Genomic DNA, 22,667 nt, shown 5'->3' with positions numbered 1-22,667 from the left:
TGTGATAAATAGAAGCTCTTAACTGGTGTAACTGAAAAACATGAAGCCACATTTGCACATGAGTGTGAAACAGACAGCTGTGATAGATACAGTAAGATGCCTAAATCAGCGAAACAAGATGTAATAACATCCCACGCAGTATCTGACATAGATCAAACCGTGCCTGTGTCTGATTTCAGCTGGGTGAGCTGGACGGGGTGGAGAAACCACAGCCGCACTGGTTTCACACACTGCAGGTGCGGCGGCTCAGAGTTCAGAGAGGCCGCAGTAACAGCGATCCAATGGGAGGAAAGAGCTTCCAGCAAGAGTTTCAGTGGGTGAGTACTGATTTCAGCATCTCCACAGAGACAAACACACCCATGCACACACTGTAAAATTTACTGTAGTACTGGCAATTTTGGTTTATATAAGTTTCTTATTTTTATACAGATTTAGTCCCCTTCAAAATCATCACGATCAATGTAAAATTGGGAACTCTTTCCAAACAAAGTTATCCCAGCAGGCACACAATGTCTCAAGATGTTATTATTAGGTAAGATTTAGGTTGTGATGTTGGGTGACAAAAATTCAATGTCTGGGCAGTGTTTAAGAACAGTGTTATTTTGATGTCCAATAACTCATCCAATGACGTTGATAATTGGTTGATTTAAGGTTGTGTTCTTATTAGTCCAACATCTTAATCCAACATTCTATTGACATGAAATACTGACTTTTATTCGCCAAGTAAGGCTAAATCTAGCATCTGATAGACATCATAGCGTTAACGTCCCCATAACGTCAAGCTGTAAGATCATTAGATGTTGATATTTGGTTGTTTTTAGGTTGTATTGGAAAGTGACCAAAATACAACGTACGTTGGTCTGATTTTGGGTTCTAATTTTCATTTCCATCTAAAATGCAAGGTCCCACAAAGTTGGGGTACAACGTTAATCTGACATCAAAGTTGACATCCTGTGCCTGCTGGGATAAGTCCAACATAGCTCATTTGGAAAACTTAGCCCTATATACATTTCTGGAGATCGCAAATTATGTAGCCAGAATCTTTAAAATGAACACTCGGGGCGGTATGATGCTGTTCCTTTTCGCGCTTACCAACTGACCGCTTACTGTAACGTGTGGGTAAGGTGAGGATTAAACCCGGGTCTCTTGGACTCAAAGCTAGAGCTTGAGGCTGTAGTTTAAAATGTAGTTAAAAAAATAAGCAAATGATCTTTACTTGAAAAATGGAATACAAAGTACAACAGAAATGACTGAAGCCGAGCTTCTAGTAAACAGGCAAAACAAATCAGACAGGGTCAAAAAATACAACAGTAAAGCGTAACTTAGCTTCTCAATCAGAAGAACACCGAGCAGTAATGACTCAAGACTGAACACACTAGCTTGTAATACAAACACTTTTATAGGGCAAAAGACAGGTGTTGCTAATATAGCTTGAGCGGTGGCACACAGCAGATGGCGTGAAAGTGCTGCCATCAACTGTTCTGGAGGAAGAATAGAAATTGGATACTGGTGTGTGAAAAAGTCAGGAGCACCTCCTTCTGGTTAGGAGGAGAAATGCAGGTTAATGGATTTTTACATTTACCCCCGTATGGACGGCTTTCCCGCTGTTACCAGTTGCTCGCCATGTACGTCGGTGGGCTTGAGATGCAGAGAGGAGTTGACCAGGAAGACGAGGTTCGAGACTGGTTAAGAACGGTTCCAGAAAGCAGGTAAGATGAAAACAGAAGCCAAAAAAATAAAATAAACAGGGTGAGGTTTCTTTTTCTGGATTGTTTTTTAAAACTGTTGGTTAGGTTTAGGGTAGTGGGTTGTTTAGGTCAATCAGTGCTTTTGAAAACACTATTAGTTGGGTTTAGGGAAGGAAGAGCGTGGGTCAGTCGGTCACTCAGTCATTCAGTCAGTCGACAGCAGCATCTGTTGGATTTACGCAAGAACAACAGGTGAGAATGGCACTTGCGAGAGAAATTTGAGATCTTGAAAAGGATACACAGCGGCCTCTGGTGGCAAAAATAAAAACTGCAAAAAAAAAACGTAGCTCCTGAAACGTATTTGGTGCTCTCCAGAAATGTATATAGTGGTACATTTTCAGAATAAGCCTGGGTTAGGATAAGTCATTTTGAAGAATTATATTTATTTCACATTGTTTATCGCAGAAAGACAAAATATCACAATGTCCATAATAAATTTTGACATATACTGTACATAATAAAAGCCTTGTCTTTTCACTTCAGTTGCTTGGCTGTGTCCGTTTCATTCACAGAAAACTGGCCTACAATTTGGGAACGCAACATCTTATCTGAATCTGGAAAAACTCGGAGAGGGCACATATGCCACAGTTTACAAAGGAATCAGCAGGTTAGTAAAAAAAGTCGTATGGCAAAATGCACTCAAAACTTCCCCAAACAGTGTAATTAATAGAGCTCCTTTAGATGTTGCCAGTGGGGATACAATTATTCACTGGGGCAAGATGGATGTTTTACCTTTATGGCAGTATATTCAGTTCGCAAGCACATTATTCAGATACACCCCATGGCTTTGTTCTTCTGTATAATAGACAGCAAATGATTCTTTTCATTGCCTCCCTGTGGGCAGTTTTTTTCTTTTGGCAGCTTGTTTTACATGGATTCATTTTATAAGGTCATACTGCAAGTGTATGGATATCCACCTGAGGCCTTCAGTTTGAAATTGTAAAACAACACAAACTTTTTAATGAGAAACAGGCGTGCATTTATGTGCCCCTATTTGACGAAGCACTTTACATTTATTATGATTTGAGCTTTTTAATGTGCTTACAATACAGGAATATTACTTTAGCTATTTTAGTTGTTTTTCCAACATCACATAAACCCAACAACTGGAAATCTGTTCGTCAGAATACTATCACAGATCACTACAACACACCGCAGTCAATCAGAGGACTCATATGATAAAAAGACATTTTTAAAGACCTCATGAAATGGTTTTCAGAACTATTCCTATTGAATCCGGAAGTAGATATTGGTACGTTGTTTTAACATTTAACCAGATGTTAGGTAAATAAGTCAATAAAATAGAAGAAACAAGCAGAATAAATAAAAGAATATAGAATAAATATAAGAGAAAGACTTTAAAAGGCTCATCTTGTGTGTTTTTAGATATTGCCTATCATAAAAAATGTAATATAGCTGTTTGTGAATGTAAAAATTCAGCAAAGTTAAGATAAAAGTTTGAAAATAAAAGTTTATGATTAAATGGCGCCTTTTCTCAAAAAAGAAACTGATGCTGAACTGCCTAAAGTTAATCACTGGTAATTCCAGTCTTAGAGCAAATAACAGCAAACTTCCTGCACAAACCTATAATTAATTGTATAATTCCAGTTTATGAGGCCATCAAAGAACCCTTAAACAGTGTATTTGTAACAGATTTCTAGTTTGGTTCATGTTGTTGACATGTCAGGAATTCTGTTTTGCAAAATTCAATTTCTTTCAGCTTAGTCCCTTATTTATCAGGGGTCACCACAGGTGAATGAACCACCAACTATTACAGCATATGTTTTAAGTGCAGATGCCTCCCCAGCCACAACCCATTACTGGGAAACACTAATACACTCTCATTCACACACATACACTACAGCCAATTTAGTTTACTCAACTCATCTATAGCAGTGGTTCCCAACAGGGGGGTCGTTGCCCACAAGGGGGCCTCAGCGGGCTTTGTGGGAGGTCACGTCATATTTTAAACATTTCTTAGCAGTGGACAGTTAAGAGAATGATCATGTTGCCTTAGTTCATTTTATCCAGCCCACCGCAAGTTGAATTGACCGATCAGCTTCAGCTTGTATGGAATATTCATATTTCGGTAAGACCGAAAGTGACTGCAGTGCTTTGTTAATTTTTCGACAGATAAAATTTGTATCACAGTGACAGCAATGTTTTGTCAGCTTGTCATCCTCATTCCTCTGGGAAAATGGTTGATGGTTGCCTAGAAGCCTACAACCTACTATGAAACCCACGCCAACACGGGGAGAACATGCAAACTCCACACAGAAATGCCAACTGGCCTAACTGGGACTTGAACCTTGCAACCTGCTGTGAGGTGACAGTGCTTACCACTGAGCCACCGTGCCACCCTGTTTTACAAAAGGAAAAGAAAAAGAAAGAGCAAATAACAACAAACTGCTCCATCTGGCCAATCAGAGCAGAATAGAATCTTGATAAGGAGGGTTTTAGAGAGGCTAGTGAATATATTATACTGTGAATAAATCAGGGCCTTTTTTTGACCATCACAACCAACAAAAAGTTAAAACCTTTAAAATAGCAAAATATAGGGACACTTTTAATGTTAAATGTGTATCTTCTACGAGTTAAATTAGTCAAACAGGAGAATTTTTAGGTCTGTAAAAGAGAGGACTTGTGATGGTTTGTATATTCTGTTATAGTAAGTACAGGTACAATGTGTGTGGATTATGTTGAGTTTTGTTCTGTGTTTCGGACAGGATAAATGGTCATCTTGTGGCTTTAAAGGTGATTCACATGAAAACTGAAGAGGGAATTCCATTCACAGCTATCAGAGAAGGTATGAAAACATCACACACGGGCAAGAAAGAGAAGCGCTAATTCACACTCAGGGCACTATGGGGTAAGACGTGCCAAAATGCACAGATCTAAAATTTCCACAAGAACTGCCTATAATCTAAATCAATGATGACGATAACTGAAGTTTTTTTGTTTTGTTTCGTATTTGTATATTTAATTGAAAATAGTTATAAATACCATTACCTTTAATAGCTATAAATATATTTCACAATATTGCTATTTTATATTATCAAACAACATTATAGAATGGAAGTTTTAAATATCTTGCTGATTTCAAGTTTTTAGTGAAAAACTGCATATACTAGTTAGATATGTTTTGAAGCATTGCTGGTTCCTGTTTGGGAACAGCATTTGAAAAGCTTTAAACAGCACAAACCAGCAGGCATGCTTCAAAACATACCTAACCACTAGATGCTGTTTTGTGTTCAAAATGTAGTGTTTATGACAAACTCCTATTTGTAGAGGACAACCAAATGTCTAATGGTCTATTTTATTTCAATGATCTATGCTAAGCTACTACTGTACTAAGACAATGGTAAATGAAAAGCCGCAGCGCTGTCAGCTAGCCAGAATGAGAGTATTCCTAGTCATATTGACTATAGCAAATTTTTATTTTCCATCTGTCTTAGAACACAATATAACTACACAATAGTCAAGCTTTTAAATGAACAAGGTTAGAACACCTATATGTATGATGCAGTTAATGACGTTATGTGAGAGTATAATTGTTATTGATTGGTGATTGTAAGCAGAGCGGCTTAGGAACTAGACTAGTCATTAGTCTAGTCATAGACTAGTCATTTTGTCGTGAAATTTTTGAGCGAGATGCTAATGGTCTAATTTGATTTAGTGATCTATGCTAAGCTAAGCTAACAGGGCTCACATCAGACCTAGAGATAGGCTAAATGTATTCGAAAATGGTACATTTTCTCAATTTTGTACTCAAAATGTAGTGTTTGTTACAATTTCTTATTGGTAGAGTACAAGCAAAGTGGTCTAATGGTCTATTTTATTTCAATGATCTATGCTAAGCTACTACTGTACTAAGATAATGGTTAATGAAAAGCTGCAGAACTGTTAGCTAGCCAGAATGAGAGTATAGTGTTGTAGTCGTATTGACTATAGTTTTCAATTCCATCTGTCTTAGCACACAATGTAACTATACAATAGTAAGGCTTTAAAAAGAACAATTTTTGTTTAGAAATTTTTGAGCGAGATGCTAATGGTCTTATTCGATTCAATGATCTATGCTAAGCTAAGCTAAAAGTGCTCACATCGGACCTAGAGATAGGCTAAATGTATTCAAAAATGGTACATTTTCTCAATTCAAATTTCCAAAAAAGTTCCTTTAAACTATGAATATGCAAACCCATTAAAAAAATTTGTGTTTAAAAGACGTCTAATAGATGTCCAAACAAAGATATTTGCTAAAACAAGGCTAAATTGTTAGTGAAAATCTATAGATGTCTAACAATAGTCCAAAACTAGACTAGTCATCGAATACACAGATTAGACACACTTCTAATGTGTGACTAGTCTATGTTTTGACTAAAATTAGATGTCTACTAGATGCTGTTTTGTGTTCAAAATGTAGTGTTTACGACAATTTTCTATTTGTAGAGGACAACCAAAGTGACAACCAAAGTGCTCCACTGCATTGTGCAGTTGTTGATGCTCTGTGCCTGTGTTATCTGTCTTCATCCACAGCCTCCTTGTTAAAAGGCCTTAAACATGCCAACATAGTCTTGCTTCATGACATCATCCACACGAGAGAGTCCCTCACCTTTGTCTTCGAGTATGTGGTGAGTCTAAGACACAAGAAAGTCACCTTTCAGCATATTTTGTCAATCTGTCAGTCATATTTTGCTTTTTTCTGTCTCTCAGCAAACAGATTTGGCTCAGTATATGATTCAGCATCCTGGTGGACTTCACTCCTATAACATCAGGGTAAACAAACACGCAGAGTCACACAAAAAAAATGTAAATCTGACAAAATATGCAAGGTTTTCCACAGTCACTCTGTTGTTTCTTCAGCTCTTCATGTTTCAGCTGCTGCGAGGATTGTCTTACATTCACGGCAGAAGGATTCTGCACCGAGACCTCAAACCTCAGAATTTGCTCATCAGCTATCTGGGAGAACTCAAACTAGCTGATTTTGGTAGGTTTTGCTTAAAGGGGCACTGCAAATCTTTTGGAAATAGGCTCATTTTACATCCCCCTGGAATTAAAAAGTTGAGTTTTACTATTTTTTAATCCATTAATCTGATTTTGGGGTCTAAAGGGAGCACTTTTAGCTTAGCTTAGCATAAATCATTGAATCAGATTAGACTATTAGCATCTCAAGTTTAGTCTTGCTTTAACAAATATCTATATGTTTGGACATCTATTAGACATCTTTTAAAAACGTTTTTATATATGTTTGCATGTGCATAGCTTAAAGGAACACTCCACTTTTTTAAAAATATGATTTTAGAAAATGCACTATGGGCACATGGTGGCTCAGTGGTTAGCACTGTCGCCTCACAGCAAGAAGATTGTTGGTTCAAGTCCCAGCTGGGTCAGTTGGAAATTCTGTGTAGAGTTTGCATGTTCTCCCTGTGTTCATGTGGATTTCCTCCGGGTTCCTCCACAGTGCATAGACGTGCTATAGGTGAATTGGGTAAACACAATTGGCCGTAGTGTACTGAGTACTGAGTTGCGGCTAAAAGGGTTTCCAAACTATCTTGGGCTCTGGCGGAAGCACTTTTAGCTTAGCTTATCACAAATCACTAAATTGGATTAGACCATTAGCATGTTGCTCAAAAAATTGCTCATTTTGATATTTGAAGCTTGATTATTTTTTAGTTTCAGCATGTGCAAAGAAAATGGTAAAGTTGCAGTGCTGTTGGCTAGTTAGCTAGCCAGGGGTACGTTTCCCAAAACCATTTTTAGCCAATTAAGGTCGCAAGATTCGTTGTTACAAACATAGTTAGTTGATTTGCCGTTTCCAAAATCTGTCGCTCCAACGAACATTTGCAAACTGCGTCGCAAACTTGAGCACTCGCTACTACAGCTCTGGAGCTGTAGTTAGAAACATAGTTCCTGGCTGTGTTCTATTCCTACTTATCCCCCCCATGCCCTATTCATTTAGAACATTCTAAGATTCAAAGTTGGAATTATTCAAAACAAAAAAGCATTAAGGTCATCTCTCTTAGGTGTAATTTTATTTCAAACTATTTTTACAGTTCAGTTTTAGCGAACATGGGCCTGCTGATTAGCTCATTTCTGCAGTGGTTTACATGTGTCAAACTGTAAAAATAGACTTTTCAAAAAGTTTTAAAATAAATAAACAATATCCTACTCAATAATAATAATAATAATCATCATCATCATTAATATTATTATTAAAGTATGGTTTTTTTTCATTTCTAATAAATATTAATTTATATTTTATAATAAATAGCCTCATTATTTATTTATTTAAATGATATAAGAATACTTGTTAGCTTTTGTAAGTGATATGTTTTAGAATAGCTTATGTAATGTTCAACTTCTCAATAATTTTAGTAAAGCAAACATATGCCCTATCTGTGCCATTTACATATATTTCTGTTAATATGGAAAACGACTGCATGTTTTTACCAAATCTAATATTGGATTTTATTTTTAATGCGTTTCCGTGTAAAACAATATAATTTGCACAAAGAAATTATGGGTTTTTCTTAAAAGAAGTAGTTACTCTACCCCGTTTAGAGCATCATTATGGGAGTTTTACGTGTTAACTAACGTGGTTCAAGCGATGGCTCTGCGACAGAGAAACTACGAGTTTTAGGAAACACTCGTCACTACATAGTTATTTTCCCAAACGAAGCATTGTACTATGATTGTTCAGCCGCGAGTTACGTCATTGTTTGGGAAACGCACCCCAGAATGAGAGTATAGTTCCTAGCCATATTGACCATAGCAACTTTTCATTTTCCATCTGTCTTAGCACACAGTGTAATTACACATTAGTCAAGTTTTGAATAGGAAACTTATCAAAACTTTTTACTGAAACTTTCTGAGCAAGATGTTAATGGTCTAATCCAATTCAATGATCTATGCTAAGCTAAGCTAAAAGTGCCTCGTTTTGCAAAAAAAAAAAAAAGAGGTTTGAGTGTTCCGTTAAGCCATGCACATGCAATCCCATTAAAAATATGTTAACATTAATGTGATTTTAAGCTATGGTGCGCCTTTTGTTCCTCCAGGACTGGCTCGATCGAAGTCCATACCATGTCAAACGTACTCTGCTGAGGTGGTGACTTTATGGTACCGTCCGCCAGATGTTCTCATGGGCTCCACAGATTACTCCACAGCCCTGGACATCTGGTGAGTCCTTGTACACACACACACACACACACACACATACACACACACACACACACACACACACACACACACACACACACACACACACACACACACACAGTTATTTTAGTTAGGCTCATAACAGTGAGATTAACAGTAATACAGGATTAGTGGCATGCAGTGGTTGTTCTGAATTGTTCTGAAAGTCCTGACAGTTTGTTGGGGTATTTATTTTTTAATATATCATAAGTTTGATAATACCTATTTTGATCTGATATATATATATATGTATATATATATATATATATATATATATATATATATATATATATATATATATATATATATATATATATATATATGTGTATAATAAATACTGTGGTATACTTTACTTTTACTACAGTAAATGTTTTTATTGTTGTGTAGTGTGTGTGTAGTGTGTAGTGTGTGTGTGTGTGTGGTTGTATAAATCTTAGTACACTGTTGGGTAATGTGTTTACATTTCTATAGTTGCTTTAATACTATAGCAACTATAGACTAACCACAGCAGATTAATTAAAGTACGTTACTATACACTCTCAGAAAAAATTGTACAATGTTGTACCAAAGAAGGCGATGCAGTGGGTAGCAAGAAGGTCGCTGGGTCAATGGTTCGAGCCTCGGCTCAGTTGGAGTTTCTGTGTGGAGTTTGCATGTTCTCCCTGCATTCGCGTGGGTTTCCTCTGGGTGCTCTGGTTTCCCCCACAGTCCAAAGACATGCGGTACAGGTGAATTGGGTAGGCTAAATTGTCTGTAGTATGAGTGTGTGTGTGTGTGTGTGTGGATCTTTCCCAGAGATGGGTTGCGGCTGGAAGGGCATCCACTGCATAAAAACTTGCTGGATAAGTTGGCGGTTCACTCAGCTGTGATGACCCCGGATTAATAAAGGGACTAAGCCAACAAAAAAATGAACGAATGAATGAATGAATGAATGAATGTACCAAATAAGGTACAAACCCTTGTCACTGGGGCAATAACTTTGTATGGGAGAGAATTGTACCTTAAGACAAAGAAACAAATTTGCAACATTGCAGTTTGTAGCTTCGAGGACATGATTGTGTCCCTGGGAAACAGAAATGTACCTTTGGTTTTCAAAACCTACAGATACAATATTGTGCCTTCATTAAAGGTACAAATCTGATCCATAAAGGTACCACCACACTGACAAGACACTTTGTACCTTAACAGTGTCAAAATGCTTACCAAACATTTATTTAAAATGCCTTTATGTTTAGTTAACAATACCTATAGTTTTATGTTTTACCAGTTGTCTATTGTATTATAGAACTTAATAACTAATGTATTTACGTTTCTTTCTTCTAGAAATTATTCATAAAATCACTTTGCCTTTCCAATCACACTTTTGTACCTCTTATATTGGAACAATTGTGTACCTCCATTTCAGTTGAAACATAAAAGGTAGAAAACAGTATCACAGGAGGTCTTTTCTGTACCATATAAAGTACAATATTTACAAAGGTACAAAACTGTTCCTAAAGAAACATTATTTGTACCACCGTGTACCTTTTTTCTGAGAGTGTAGTGTGGTTCCTAAAACACTATAGTATTTACTTTAATTCACTGTAGCATATTTTGATGTGGGATTTTTCAGGTTTAAAAATCATAATAAGAAATAATAAGTATATTAAAAGACATATACACTACCTGACAAAAGTCTTGTCGTCGATCCGAGTTGTAAGAGCAACAAATAATAACTTGACTTGTAGTTGATCATTTGGAAAAGTGGCAGAAGGTCGATTTTTCTAATGAATCATGTGTTGAACTGCATCCCAATCATCACAAATACTGCAGAAATACTATTGGAACCAACATGAACCCAAGATACTCATATAAATCTGTCAAGTTTGGTGAAGGAAAAATCATGGTTTAGGGTTACATTCAGTATGGGGGCATGCGAGAGATCTGCAGAGTGGATGGCAACATCAACAGCCTGAGGTATCAAGACATTTGTGCTGCCCATTACATTACAAACCACAGGAAAGGGCAGATTCTTCAGCAGGAGAGTGCTCCTTCTCATACTTCAGCCTCCACATTAAAGTTCCTGAAAGCAAAGAAGGTCAAGATGCCTCTCATATGAGTCACTTTTCATACCAAATGATCAACTAAATGACAAGTCAATTATTTGTGGTTCCTAAGACTTGGATAGGCGACAAGACTTTTGTCAGGTATAAAGTATTTAGGACTGAACATAATTTCACGCATAATTTGACATATTGACAAATGTTTTGAAACATTAAAGCAGAGACTTTACTTGCAATTAATATTATTTCGCTATACACAAATCACTTTTGAATCTATATTCTGATGTGGACACAATGCTGGGTTCCACACAATTCCTTCATGTTGTCCCAACCCAAATCGATTACGTTAACTTTATTTATTTTGCAAATTTAAGTGGATTGGACATAAAACAATTAAATTGTTCCGAATTTAAAAAATATATATATATATATTAAAAATTAATAATGATAATAATTTTAAATAAAAAAATAATATTAAATAAGTAAATAAATAAGCAGTTTGAAGAAGCAGCAGAAATAATGTTTTGAGTGCATTAATTTTTAGGGGAGCTGGCTGCATTTTCATAGAGATGCTACAGGGGTCACCAGCGTTTCCTGGAGTCGCTGATGTCTTTGAGCAGCTGCTGAAGATTTGGACAGTGAGTCTGTTTGTATAATTATGTGAATTATCTCTTCTATTAACAAAATTATACTCATCTCATCGTGTTATCCATCTTTCCTTCTGAGGTCATTGGTGTCCCGACTGAGGAGATCTGGCCAGGTGTCAGTGATCTGCCAAACTACAAACCAGGTGTGTGTGTCAAATCCTTCTTTCGTCAGTGTATGATGTGTCTGTATTCTCACAGATGTGTCAGCTATGATGTAACATAAATGTCATTCATGTGGTAACATCTAAATCATATTATTTATGGCATTTGTGAACATTTAGTTTTCCAGCAACCTTCTTGCTGTGAGGCGATAGCTAATAAAAAAGGGACTAAGCTGAAGGAAAATGAATGAATGAATGAATTTGGCAAAACTGTGTTGTCTTTGCAATTGTTTGTTCCCAATGAAAGTTCTTTGTTAATATTTTAAGCAAAATATCAAAAAATAAAAGAATTGAGACATTTTTAACAGCCTCATGTTTGAAAAAATGGCCAATATTAGTGGAGGACACTGTGTGTGTGTGTGTGTGTGTGTGTGTGTGTGTGTGTGTGTGTGTGTGTGTGTGTGTGTGTGTGTGTGTGTGTGTGTGTGTGTGTGTGTGTGTGTGTGTGTGTGTGTGTGTGTGTGTGTGCGTGTGTGTGTGTGTGTGTGGGGGTGTGTGTGTGTGTGTGTGTGTGTGTGTGTGTGTGTGTGTGTGTTTGGCTCTGTGTGGGTGTACGCTTGCTGCCAAGGGCCTGTCGTTTCAATAACATGCAGTCATACAAACAGAAACACGCTAGAACAAATTCACAGAGTTGTGCTGAAGCTGTGTTTCCAGTCGAAATCATTCCGTGTGTGTTTAGGTGTTCAGTTCGCGGTTGTGTTGGCCATGAGATGACTTGACACCTTTAAGTCAGACACAAACACACACCTTCACACACTCCTGGAGGACGGGGGTTTGTGTCTTTCCATTGCAGCTCTGGAAATACAGTGTAAACTCATTACACAGGTGCACAAATGAGCAATGTGAGGCGGCTTTGGGAAGTTTGCCTCATTTGGAGTGTGTGGCCACTGATGGAGATGCTGTGTGTGTGTGTATGTGTGGTAGGGAAACCGCTGGCAAGCCATATGGGGTGTCTGTTTTGTGTGTGTGTGTAATGTAATCTAAAATGTTTATATTATCGTATATAATGTCGTATATAATGTGTGTTTGTATGTATGTTTATATATATATATATATATATATATATATATATATATATATATATATATATAAAGTTGTTGGTTCATGCTGCTGTGGCGACCCCTGCTTACTAAAGGGGCTAAGCCGAAAAGAAAAAAATGTATGAATGAATATATAATATGCATTTTTGGTGGCTTAGTGGTTAGCACTGTCACCTTACGGCAAGAAGGTCACTGGTTCGAGTCCCAGCTGAGCCAGTTGGCTTTTATGTGTGGAGTTTCCCCCACAGTCCAAAGACATGCACTATAAGTGAATTGAATAAGCTAAATTGGCTGTAGTGTATGAGTGTGAATGTGAGAGTGTATGGGTGTTTGCCAGGACTGGGTTGTAGCTGGAAGGGCATCTGCTGCATAAAGGCTGATTTATACTTCTGCGTCGAGTGATCGCCGTGACCCACGGCGCATGCCGTGTGTGATGCCGTGCAATTATACTATAACAGTCAATATGGTAAATACAGCCCCACCTACTAGTACAGGAGCCAATCATTGATCGCGATATGGCGAATAAATCAAACCTTCTAGTACAAGAGCCAATCATTGATCGCGATATGGTGAATAAATCACATTTTCTAGTACAGGAGCCAATCATTGATCGCGATATGGCGAATAAATCACACCTTCTAGTACAGGAGCCAATCATTGATCGCGATATGGTGAATAAATCACACCTACTAGTACAGGAGCCAATCATTGATCGCGATATGGCGAATAAGTCACACCTTCTAGTACAGGAGCCAATCATTGATCGCGATATGGTGAATAAGTCACACCTTCTAGTACAGGAGCCAATCATTGATCGCGATATGGTGAATAAATCACACCTTCTAGTACAGGAGCCAATCATTGATCGCGATATGGTGAATAAATCACACCTACTAGTACAGGAGCCAATCATTGATCGCGATATGGCGAATAAGTCACACCTTCTAGTACAGGAGCCAATCATTGATCGCGATATGGTGAATAAATCACACCTACTAGTACAGGAGCCAATCATTGATCGCGATATGGCGAATAAGTCACACCTTCTAGTACAGGAGCCAATCATTGATCGCGATATGGCGAATAAGTCACACCTTCTAGTACAGGAGCCAATCATTGATCGCGATATGGTGAATAAATCACACCTACTAGTACAGGAGCCAATCATTGATCGCGATATGGCGAATAAGTCACACCTTCTAGTACAGGAGCCAATCATTGATCGCGATATGGCGAATAAGTCACACCTTCTAGTACAGGAGCCAATCATTGATCGCGATATGGTGAATAAATCACACCTTCTAGTACAGGAGTCAATTATCGATCGCTATAAACTGACGATACTTCAGGGGAGGGGCTCGGAGAAGTGAGTTTATGCAGATTTTGTGTGATTTGGATGTTTAGAAGTGAAACTAAATAGACAATTTTTGTTCACTTTTATTGGTGATTACTGGTATGAAATTTAATGGTAAGCTTGGCAAGCAGTTTTGGAGAATTTGATGTTTCCCCATTCAGACAGAATGCCTGAGCATACTGCCCAAGAGGTGTTTCAAAGATGGCCGCTGAGTGAAATTATTTGCCTTAAAGGGTCTTTGGTGCAAGGCAGGCGGCGTGGGTCATGCCGATCACTTGATGCAGAAGTTTAAACCAGCCTTCAGCCGAAGGAAAATGAATGATTGAATTTGAATATCTATTCACATTCCACTGTAAGGTATTTTCGTGATTCTAAAATACATTATAAAATAAATTTGAGTTCAAAATATTTTATTCAGCCTCACAGTTATAGTATTTCGCATATATATTATCCAGAGTTTTGATTTATTTATTTATTTTCTACCGTATGAATGTGGGTTTACTGAAGCCGGCAGACTCTGGATGTATGTGTATATACAGTGTGCTGTAGAGAAGCTGGCTGAACTGGCTGTGGTCTCTCAGGTATATGCAGGTGTGCTGAAGCCTAAGTGTGGTCTCAGGTTTCAGCCAGGAATGACCGGGTGGCCTGAGACCACAGACACTGACAGAAGGACACTCAGAAAAGCAGCTCTTTATAGCAAGAACCATTTTTACTTTTATAAGGCCCTTAAGTGGTTTGCACGTTTCTTTGGATGTTAAATAGACATTAATAGTTCAGTAGTTCACCCTAAAAATGGTTTACCTAATTTTTCCAAGCCCATGATAATTTTTTTTTCTGTGGGAGATAAAAGCAGTGTTATTTTTATGCTATTATGTATAATTTATTTTAAAAAGTTACTTTTTAAAGTTTCATTAGCATTACATACAGTTAAAAGTCCAAATTAAAGGCTGGGGATCGTTACAAACAAATTTCTGTTGCTCTGAAAGTTCCAATGAGCTCAGTGTTGTCCATCATCCAAAAGTGGAAGATGTTTGGAACCACCAGGACTCTTCCTAGTGCTGGCCGGCCATTTAAGCTGAGTGATCGCGAAAAAAGGGCCTTAGTCAGGGAGGTGATCAATAACCTAATGGTCACTCTGTCTGAACTCCAGGGTTCTTCTCTGGAGAAAGGAGAACCTTACAGAAGGACAACCATCTGTGCAACCATCCACCAATCAGGCCTGTATGGTAGAGTGGCCAGACAGAAGCCACTCCCTGCCTGGAATTTGCCAAAAGGCATCTGAAGGACTCTCAGACCATAAGAAATAAAATTCTCTGGTCTGATGAGACTAAAATTAACTTCTTTGGAGTAAAGGTGTTATGTTTGGAGAAAACCAGGCACCACTCATCACCAGGCTAATACCATCCCTACAGTGAAGAATGGTGGTGGCAGCATCATGCTGTGGGGATGTTTTTTAGCAGCAGGAACTGGAAGACTAGTCAGGATAGAGGAAAAGATGAATGCAGCAATGTACAGACACATCCTGAATCAAAACCTGCTTCAGAGTGCTCTTGACCTCAGACTGGGGCGACTGTTCATCTTTCAGCAGGACAATGACCCAAAGCACACCACCAAAATATTAATGGAGTGGCTTCACAACAACTCAGTAAATGTCCTTGTGTGGCTCAGCCAGAGCCCAGACCTAAATTCTATTGAACATCTCTGGAGAGATCTGAAAATGGCTGTCCACTGTCGCTTCCCATCCAACCTGATAGAGCTTGAGAGGTACTGCAAAGAGGATTGGCCAACAATTCTCAAAAACAGGTGTACCAAACTTGAGGCATCATATTCAAAAAGACGTGAGGCTGTAATTACTGCCAAAGGTGCATCAACATAGTATTGAGCAATGGCTGTTTTTTCAGGTTTTTTATTTTTTTTAAATTAGCAACAATTTCAAGAAATCTTTTTTCACATTGTCATTATGGGGTACTGTGTGCAGAATTTTAAGAAAATAAATTAATTTTATCCATAAAGCTGTAACATAAGAAAATGGGGAAAAAAGTAAAGTGCTATAAATACTTTCCGGATGCACAGTAATACATCCATAAATGCATATAATGTTCATATATTTTGTAAAAAAAAAACAAAAAACTGAATATTAAAAGATTTCAAGGACTTGAGTTGCTGATGACCATTAAATGCATCATAACAGTCTTGTGAAAAGGGTCTATAGAGGGGAAATTTTGACCAACCATTCTGGAAGTGAACTACTCCTTTAATAATGATAACTGTTGGAGCTTGCTGTAGCCCCAGTCACCACTCCCTTTCACTGCATGAAAAAGAGCAGCCTGAACATTCTGCCAAACATCTCTTTTTGGAAGTCATGCAGGTTTGGAACAACGCAAAGAAGTGTAAGCAATGAAGATTGTCTTAACGTGCTGAGAGAAGACACTTGATCAGAGCTGGATGTTTTGGTGGTCTGTTAAGCTTTAAAAAAGGTGTCTTTGTGTTCCTCTAGAGTGGTTCCTGCCCTGCAAGCCCCAGCAATTCCGAGATGTCTGGAAAAGGTAAGACCAGTTCATGCGTGCATGCTCGTGCTCGTATGTGTGTGTGTCTTGGCTCCAAGGGGGAACAGAAGGGTTTTTGTATAGAAGTCTTCAGCCACCCCCACACTAATGGATGTCTGACCCATAGCTCTCTCGCTCTGTTTCTCTGTGTGTGTGTACACTGGCTCAGGCTCTCTCAGTTACCTTATAAGACGGAGGATCTGGCCCAGCAGATGCTGATGATGAATCCAAAGGACAGGATTTCAGCCCAGGATGCATTGCTGCACCCATATTTCAACACTCTTCCACCTCCGTTAATGCATCTAAGGGACAGTAAGTGCCGGAGAATTTCACTATATGAGCGGAATGCACGCCATTCCAGCTTCAAAGGTTAATCCGGTCCCGTTACAGACCAGATCAAAGCCAAATCCCTCCTAGTTACTGTCAAAAGCTGGCAACCTTTTTCAACACCGACTCGAGATGAAAAGAGATTATGCAATCTTAGAAACGTCGGTTTCCTGCTGTCTCTTTGTATGTGCTGTCGTTTCTCTGACCCGCTCTCTTTCTCCGCCAGCTGTGTCCATCTTTAAGGTGCCGGGCGTGAGGTTGGAGTCGGAAGCGAGGGATATCTTCAGCCCCAGCAGACGAACGAAGACGCCTCTCGCTCCACTGGCCAAATGCTGGTGAAAGACTCTCTTCTGTTAATAGTTGGTGTGCTTGTGACAACTAAAAACACACCAGCATGAGTAAACGGGACAATAGCTATGCTTCCATCCATCTATTTTAAAGGTCATAAAACCCTGGACTCAATTTTCAGGCATTTTAACAGATTTGTCATCAAGGTTAGCATCTGTTAGCTTCAATTATAGATAATAGTTGGTTACTTTCTTTTAATATTACTAGCCACTTGCCCTTTTTACTAGCCACGATTTTGTTGTAGGGAGATATATTTTACATGCATAACATTTGACTTTGGCTAAAATGACTTGATTTAGATTTTATGTTATGTCCACATGCCTCCTCCCACATGCTTTGTTTGTGTTGTGTATGAGCTTGCTTAATGAGCATAAGCAATTGGGTTAAGCTTTTATAGTGTCGCATTGCAAATAGTTTTATTTCACATGACTATTCAGGGCTCAACACTAAAGATTCATTTTCTCAAATTTTATCACAATTTTTTCTGACCACACCAAAAATAAATAATTTTTTCTTAGCCACAATTTTTTAATAATGTGTCAAAAACAAGCAAAATATAGCTGTATAGATGCACTTTTTATTCAACAAATTTAAAAAAAAGAAAAAAAAGAAACTATTGATAATTAAAATATCATTATTACCATGTATCTAAAATAACGACTAGGTCTCTTAGATCACCAGTTAACTACACATAAATGGGGAGTTAATCTCCTATTAAAGCAATGTTATTGTAAAAAAAAATTAATTAAACCATATTAAACATAACTAAGCAAAAGAAAGCAGGTGAAAAATATAGGCCTACCGTATGTGATAACGAACAAATGATCACGTGCATATGGTTAGGCCAGTAACAATCTGTTCAAAGAATGGTTAAAGCAAAAGTGGCAACTACTGTTGGTTGCAAAAAAACATTTTTAAAAACATCAGGGGCCTCATGTACGAAGACTTGCGTTGAATTCATACTAAAACGTACACGCACATTCACAGCTTTATGTGTACGCAGTAAAAAATTCAGATGTATGAAACACTGCATACACGGAATCTCACGCATATTCTCTTTGTACATCCAACTTACCGTGAAACTGACCACACGTGCAGGAGCGCAAAACCTCTCCCTGCCTCCTCCCCCTAATAATAACCTCCTCCACACCATCATTGTTTGTTGCTTTAGCTCTGTCAAAAATTACAGTTGGATGGGCGTGGTTAAGTATGTTAGCCACGCCCAATCCCTCCGACAGACCTAATCTGAGAATTTAACTGAAAACAAAGGGCAAATGATTTTTTTCTTAATGACATTAGATGAATCATTCACCACAAAACTAAAGCTAACAAAATCAACATGGTTAGTTTGGATTTTATGTGTACTTTAAAGCGTATTTAATAATATCGCTCAAAAATATGGAAGATGACAAGATGCTCATAAATATTTGAATTAAACTAATGCTCACAACTGATTAAAATAAACCCTTCATCCAATAAAAAAATGGGTTTAAAATGCTGTGGGAACGCATTTACTGAATTAAATTTCAGGATGCGCATCAAAGTGTGATTCGGTTTGAAGATTTAGTTTCATCATGTGTTGACAAAAATGGGTGTGATGGGACAGCGTTTAATGAACAAACCAGCAGGCTGACAACATTGCACAATGTCTGAAATGTTGTTTTGGTCATTCTAGAATTGTCTAAAAAGCGTCTGTGTTTCAAAAGCCACCACACATTCATAGCAGTTTGTCTTTATTATCTGAGGCGAAAGTAATTTAGTATATGTAACGATGGGGTGGAGTGACAGACACAACAGGAGGTAAGATCCAATATGCAGGTTTATACCGCGTCAGGCAAGCAGTGGTCATACAGGTGCAAACGGGTATGTTAAGGCAGTCCAGAATCGTAGTCGGTATAAACAGGCAACAGGTCAAAAGGCAGGTGGCTAAACAGGAGAACAAAGGTAAACAAGGCTAGGGTCTAACACGGAGAAACAAGACAGGGAGAACTGCTCTGTAATGCAACTGAAACAGCTAACAAGACTCTGCAACCAGGGTGAGTGAATGAGTGGTTTATGTATGGGGTGTTATCAGTCTCTGACAGGGTTCAGCTGGTGAGTGCAATCAAGTTAGACGAATGAGCAGGCGTGCGTGTCTGGGAGAAGTGCATGTATGAATGTGTAGTCCTGGGGAATGCGGAAGTGTAGTCCTGAGAGTTCGTGTGAGAACCAGCGATCTCAGGAGAGCGATCGCTGGTTGTGTGACAGTATTTAAGAAAAAAAGCCCACAGTGGCTTCATCTCCTGCAGCAAATTCCATTTTTATTTTTGATATTTGGTCATTTTGTTGAAACTGTGCTTTATTCGCAAATATTTTATTAAATGTTCCAGTTTTGCTAAGTCTAATGGATGGATGGAAACATAGCTATAATGTTGCATGACAGTGACGCTTGTATGTCGTTTGTTCAGAATCAGCTTCATGTAACAGATTTCCAATAGAACATCAGATACAGGTTCATAGGATTTGTGTTTTTACATTTAGAACTAAAGAGAGAGTTTTACGGTAGATCATGACGATCCAAATCCAAGCCGATTTATCATCATGAAACGTCCTCCTATATTTTGAGATGGTAATAATCAGCAACAGAGGATCAGATATGTCTGCTTTCCAGCACACTTGAATACATTTAAGTTAAATGCACTTGTTATTAATTTTATATGACATCAGATTTTTGTATATATTGCACAGAAGAGATTGAGAGTGTGAGAGAGGTGTTATGTGATATGAAAATACCTTTGGGAAAAATATGTCTACTCATATTTCAAAGCTCTATTGTGAAAAACGAATTACTTGTATGGATTCATAAATGAAAAAAAACACCTGAAGAGAGTCTCATCTGAAATAACCTGTTTTTGTACAACATATACTCATATTTCACCCGTACTTTATTGGCCACTGTGTTAAAACATGTTCAGAGGTGTTTTTAAACAGAAATGTGTTTATATGTTCCTAACGAATCGTTTCAGTAACTTTACAAATTGGCATAATGTGTAATTACTGTGTAAAATGCAGAGATTGAGGCTTGCTGCTTGTCAGTCAATGTTGTAAGTAAGGATGTACAGCAATACTACACGTTCAGATAATAGACACTCAATGCCACTCAGCGCTGATGTCATAAATGGATGTGCCTGAGTGTATCCACACATTTCAGCATAATATGCAATACTGTTAAATCTGTGTATGTATTCATCAAGTCGTATACAATAAAGCTGTGTCTTCACCTCTGAATAAATATTGTAAAAATGGCACCGGTAAATGCTTGTTTGTGGTTTGGATTAATTAGGGTAAGTGTGTTCGTTTAAAGGGGTGGTTCAGAGTGTATGTTTAAGGCTTTGTTGTGTTTTCAAGAGTTCACACTTAGCTGATAATCTATAAAGCAGGGGTCACCAATCTCGCTCCTGGAGGACCGGTGTCCCTGCAGGGTTTAGCTTCAACTTGCCTCAACACACCTGCCTGGATGATTCAAGTATACCTAGTAAAACCTTGATTAGCTTGTACAGGTGTGTTTGATTAGGGTTGCAGCTAAAATCTGCAGGACACCGGCCCTCCAGGAACAAGTTTGGTGACCCCTGCTATAAAGCATAATTGGTATGCTGTCCCAGGAGAGAGCCCTGAGCACGTTATACCCTCCAGCCCGGGGCTTCCTCCTGTTAGAAGGGCGAGAGGGGAGTTCGAGCTTAGGTAGGTCCCCTGCTTGTCTCTATGGTAGATGTTTTTGGACAGTGGGTGGAAACCGGGGAACCCGGGGGAAACCCACACGAACATGGGGAGAACATAGAAAATCTGCACAGAAACGCCAACCGGCCCGATAGGAGGATGGACCAGCGGTGTTCTTGCTGTGAGGCAATAGACTGATTTCACGTAGCCGCCATTTTCAAAAGCGAAATCGAGGCTGCGGTGGGAAGAAACCCGAAAGTGTCATTGGGAGTTACATAGGAATGTGGTGTATATCTTATACATCTTATCAGCGAAGAGAAAGTGACACAAATTTATCATTTCACCACCTTCCGGGTGACCCGAAGGTCCGTTCTGAATGAATGGTGAAAATAAAAAGGGATATCAGAGCTCATTTTCAGCTAAGTTAAGGGAAATAGCACTAGTTAGCTAACATTTTCTTTCCCAAACACACATTTGAGATGCCATTCATCAAACTCGAGTTAATGAACTGATTCTTCATTATATTAGACTCGTCACGATACTGAATTCAAGACGAAAATAACTGGAGTGAAAAACTCTGGTTATTTATGATGCTTTCGTAATCATCTAATAGAGCAGATTACAGAGCTAATGAGGTGCCAGCCGTGTTGATCATAAGCATGTGATCCTCTCGAAACTAGTTTATAAATAAACCACACTTATGGGGTGCAAAGCAATGTGTGCTCTTGCTTCATTTGTAGAAAATCACATAATTTTTTCATATATCTGACTTTGATTATATACAGCGACTCAGCTAACTTGAAAACGACTGTCATATTTCCTAATTCCTCTGAAAGGTTTGCCCTCAAGAGGCTGTGATTGGTCAGCTAACATAACGTGCTGTGATTCGCAGATCAGCTCTACATCACCAGAAAGCGTCTCTGTTATAACATTACAGCACCTCTGGCCATGACCCTTCTTTGCGCAGGGCGTATGTGTGTAACTTGAAGGGCTTATGACATCATTAACCCGGATGTATTTTTTGTAGCCCCCAAAGTTCATTCGCTGTAGGCTTCGCTAAGCTAACTCTGTAAAAGCCAATGTATCCCTTTGCATTGAACTTTGAGCCTCTTAAATTCAGAGATGTTGTTTATGTTCACACAGTTACATTACACATCAACTAGTTTAAAATATGATATGGTAGTGGACCACCTCTTTAAAACAATGAAAGCATGTTAGATAGTACTGGTTAGAATTTAATTACATGTCATTTGTATTACGTAATCAAAATCACCGCAGATTTTGTTTGTATTTTTTATATGAATGTAATCTCTTTAAAACAGGTAAGATAAAAAAGTAATCTGAATGTAATCCAAAAGTAGCCAGAATTCCTTAGCAAAAATGAGTAACATATGTTGAAGCATAGCTCATTCTGAAAACGTAACACTATACATTTTTGTAGATCGTGAATTATGTATCCAGAAGTACGTATGGCTGCATTTTGTCTTTAAAACTAATGTTACGGGGCGGTATTATGCCATTCCTTTTCCTTTTTAATTCCATATGGACGGCTTTTCCACTGTTACCA

General features: G+C 38.2%; 1 protein-coding gene across 2 annotated transcripts in view; it reads left to right on the top strand.

Annotated features, from left to right (window-relative positions):
• The window catches only part of cdk15 (cyclin-dependent kinase 15), a 45,651-nt gene extending 24,952 nt beyond the window's left edge, over positions 1–20,699 (top strand). Inside the window, exons 2-13 of one of the 2 annotated variants that reach the window (XM_087256127.1) lie at positions 180–317; positions 2,261–2,355; positions 4,475–4,554; positions 6,282–6,376; positions 6,459–6,521; positions 6,609–6,732; positions 8,801–8,921; positions 11,526–11,619; positions 11,708–11,771; positions 16,681–16,729; positions 16,899–17,041; positions 17,283–20,699. In XM_087256127.1, coding sequence (XP_087112253.1) covers positions 180–317; positions 2,261–2,355; positions 4,475–4,554; positions 6,282–6,376; positions 6,459–6,521; positions 6,609–6,732; positions 8,801–8,921; positions 11,526–11,619; positions 11,708–11,771; positions 16,681–16,729; positions 16,899–17,041; positions 17,283–17,395 — 1,179 coding nt within the window. In that variant the 3' untranslated portion in view covers positions 17,396–20,699. The remainder of the gene's footprint in view (positions 1–179; positions 318–2,260; positions 2,356–4,474; positions 4,555–6,281; positions 6,377–6,458; positions 6,522–6,608; positions 6,733–8,800; positions 8,922–11,525; positions 11,620–11,707; positions 11,772–16,680; positions 16,730–16,898; positions 17,042–17,282) is intronic. The other variant, NM_001040308.1, reaches the window with a different exon arrangement.
• The last annotated feature ends 1,968 nt before the right edge of the window (positions 20,700–22,667 follow it).

This window comes from Danio rerio, chromosome 6 (genome assembly GCF_052040795.2).
Source record: "Danio rerio strain M-AB ecotype USA chromosome 6, GRCz13ab, whole genome shotgun sequence".
Taxonomy (NCBI): Eukaryota; Metazoa; Chordata; class Actinopteri; order Cypriniformes; family Danionidae; genus Danio; species Danio rerio.
Note: the sequence above shows the minus strand (reverse complement) of the source record. Positions and strands in the feature narration are given on the sequence as shown.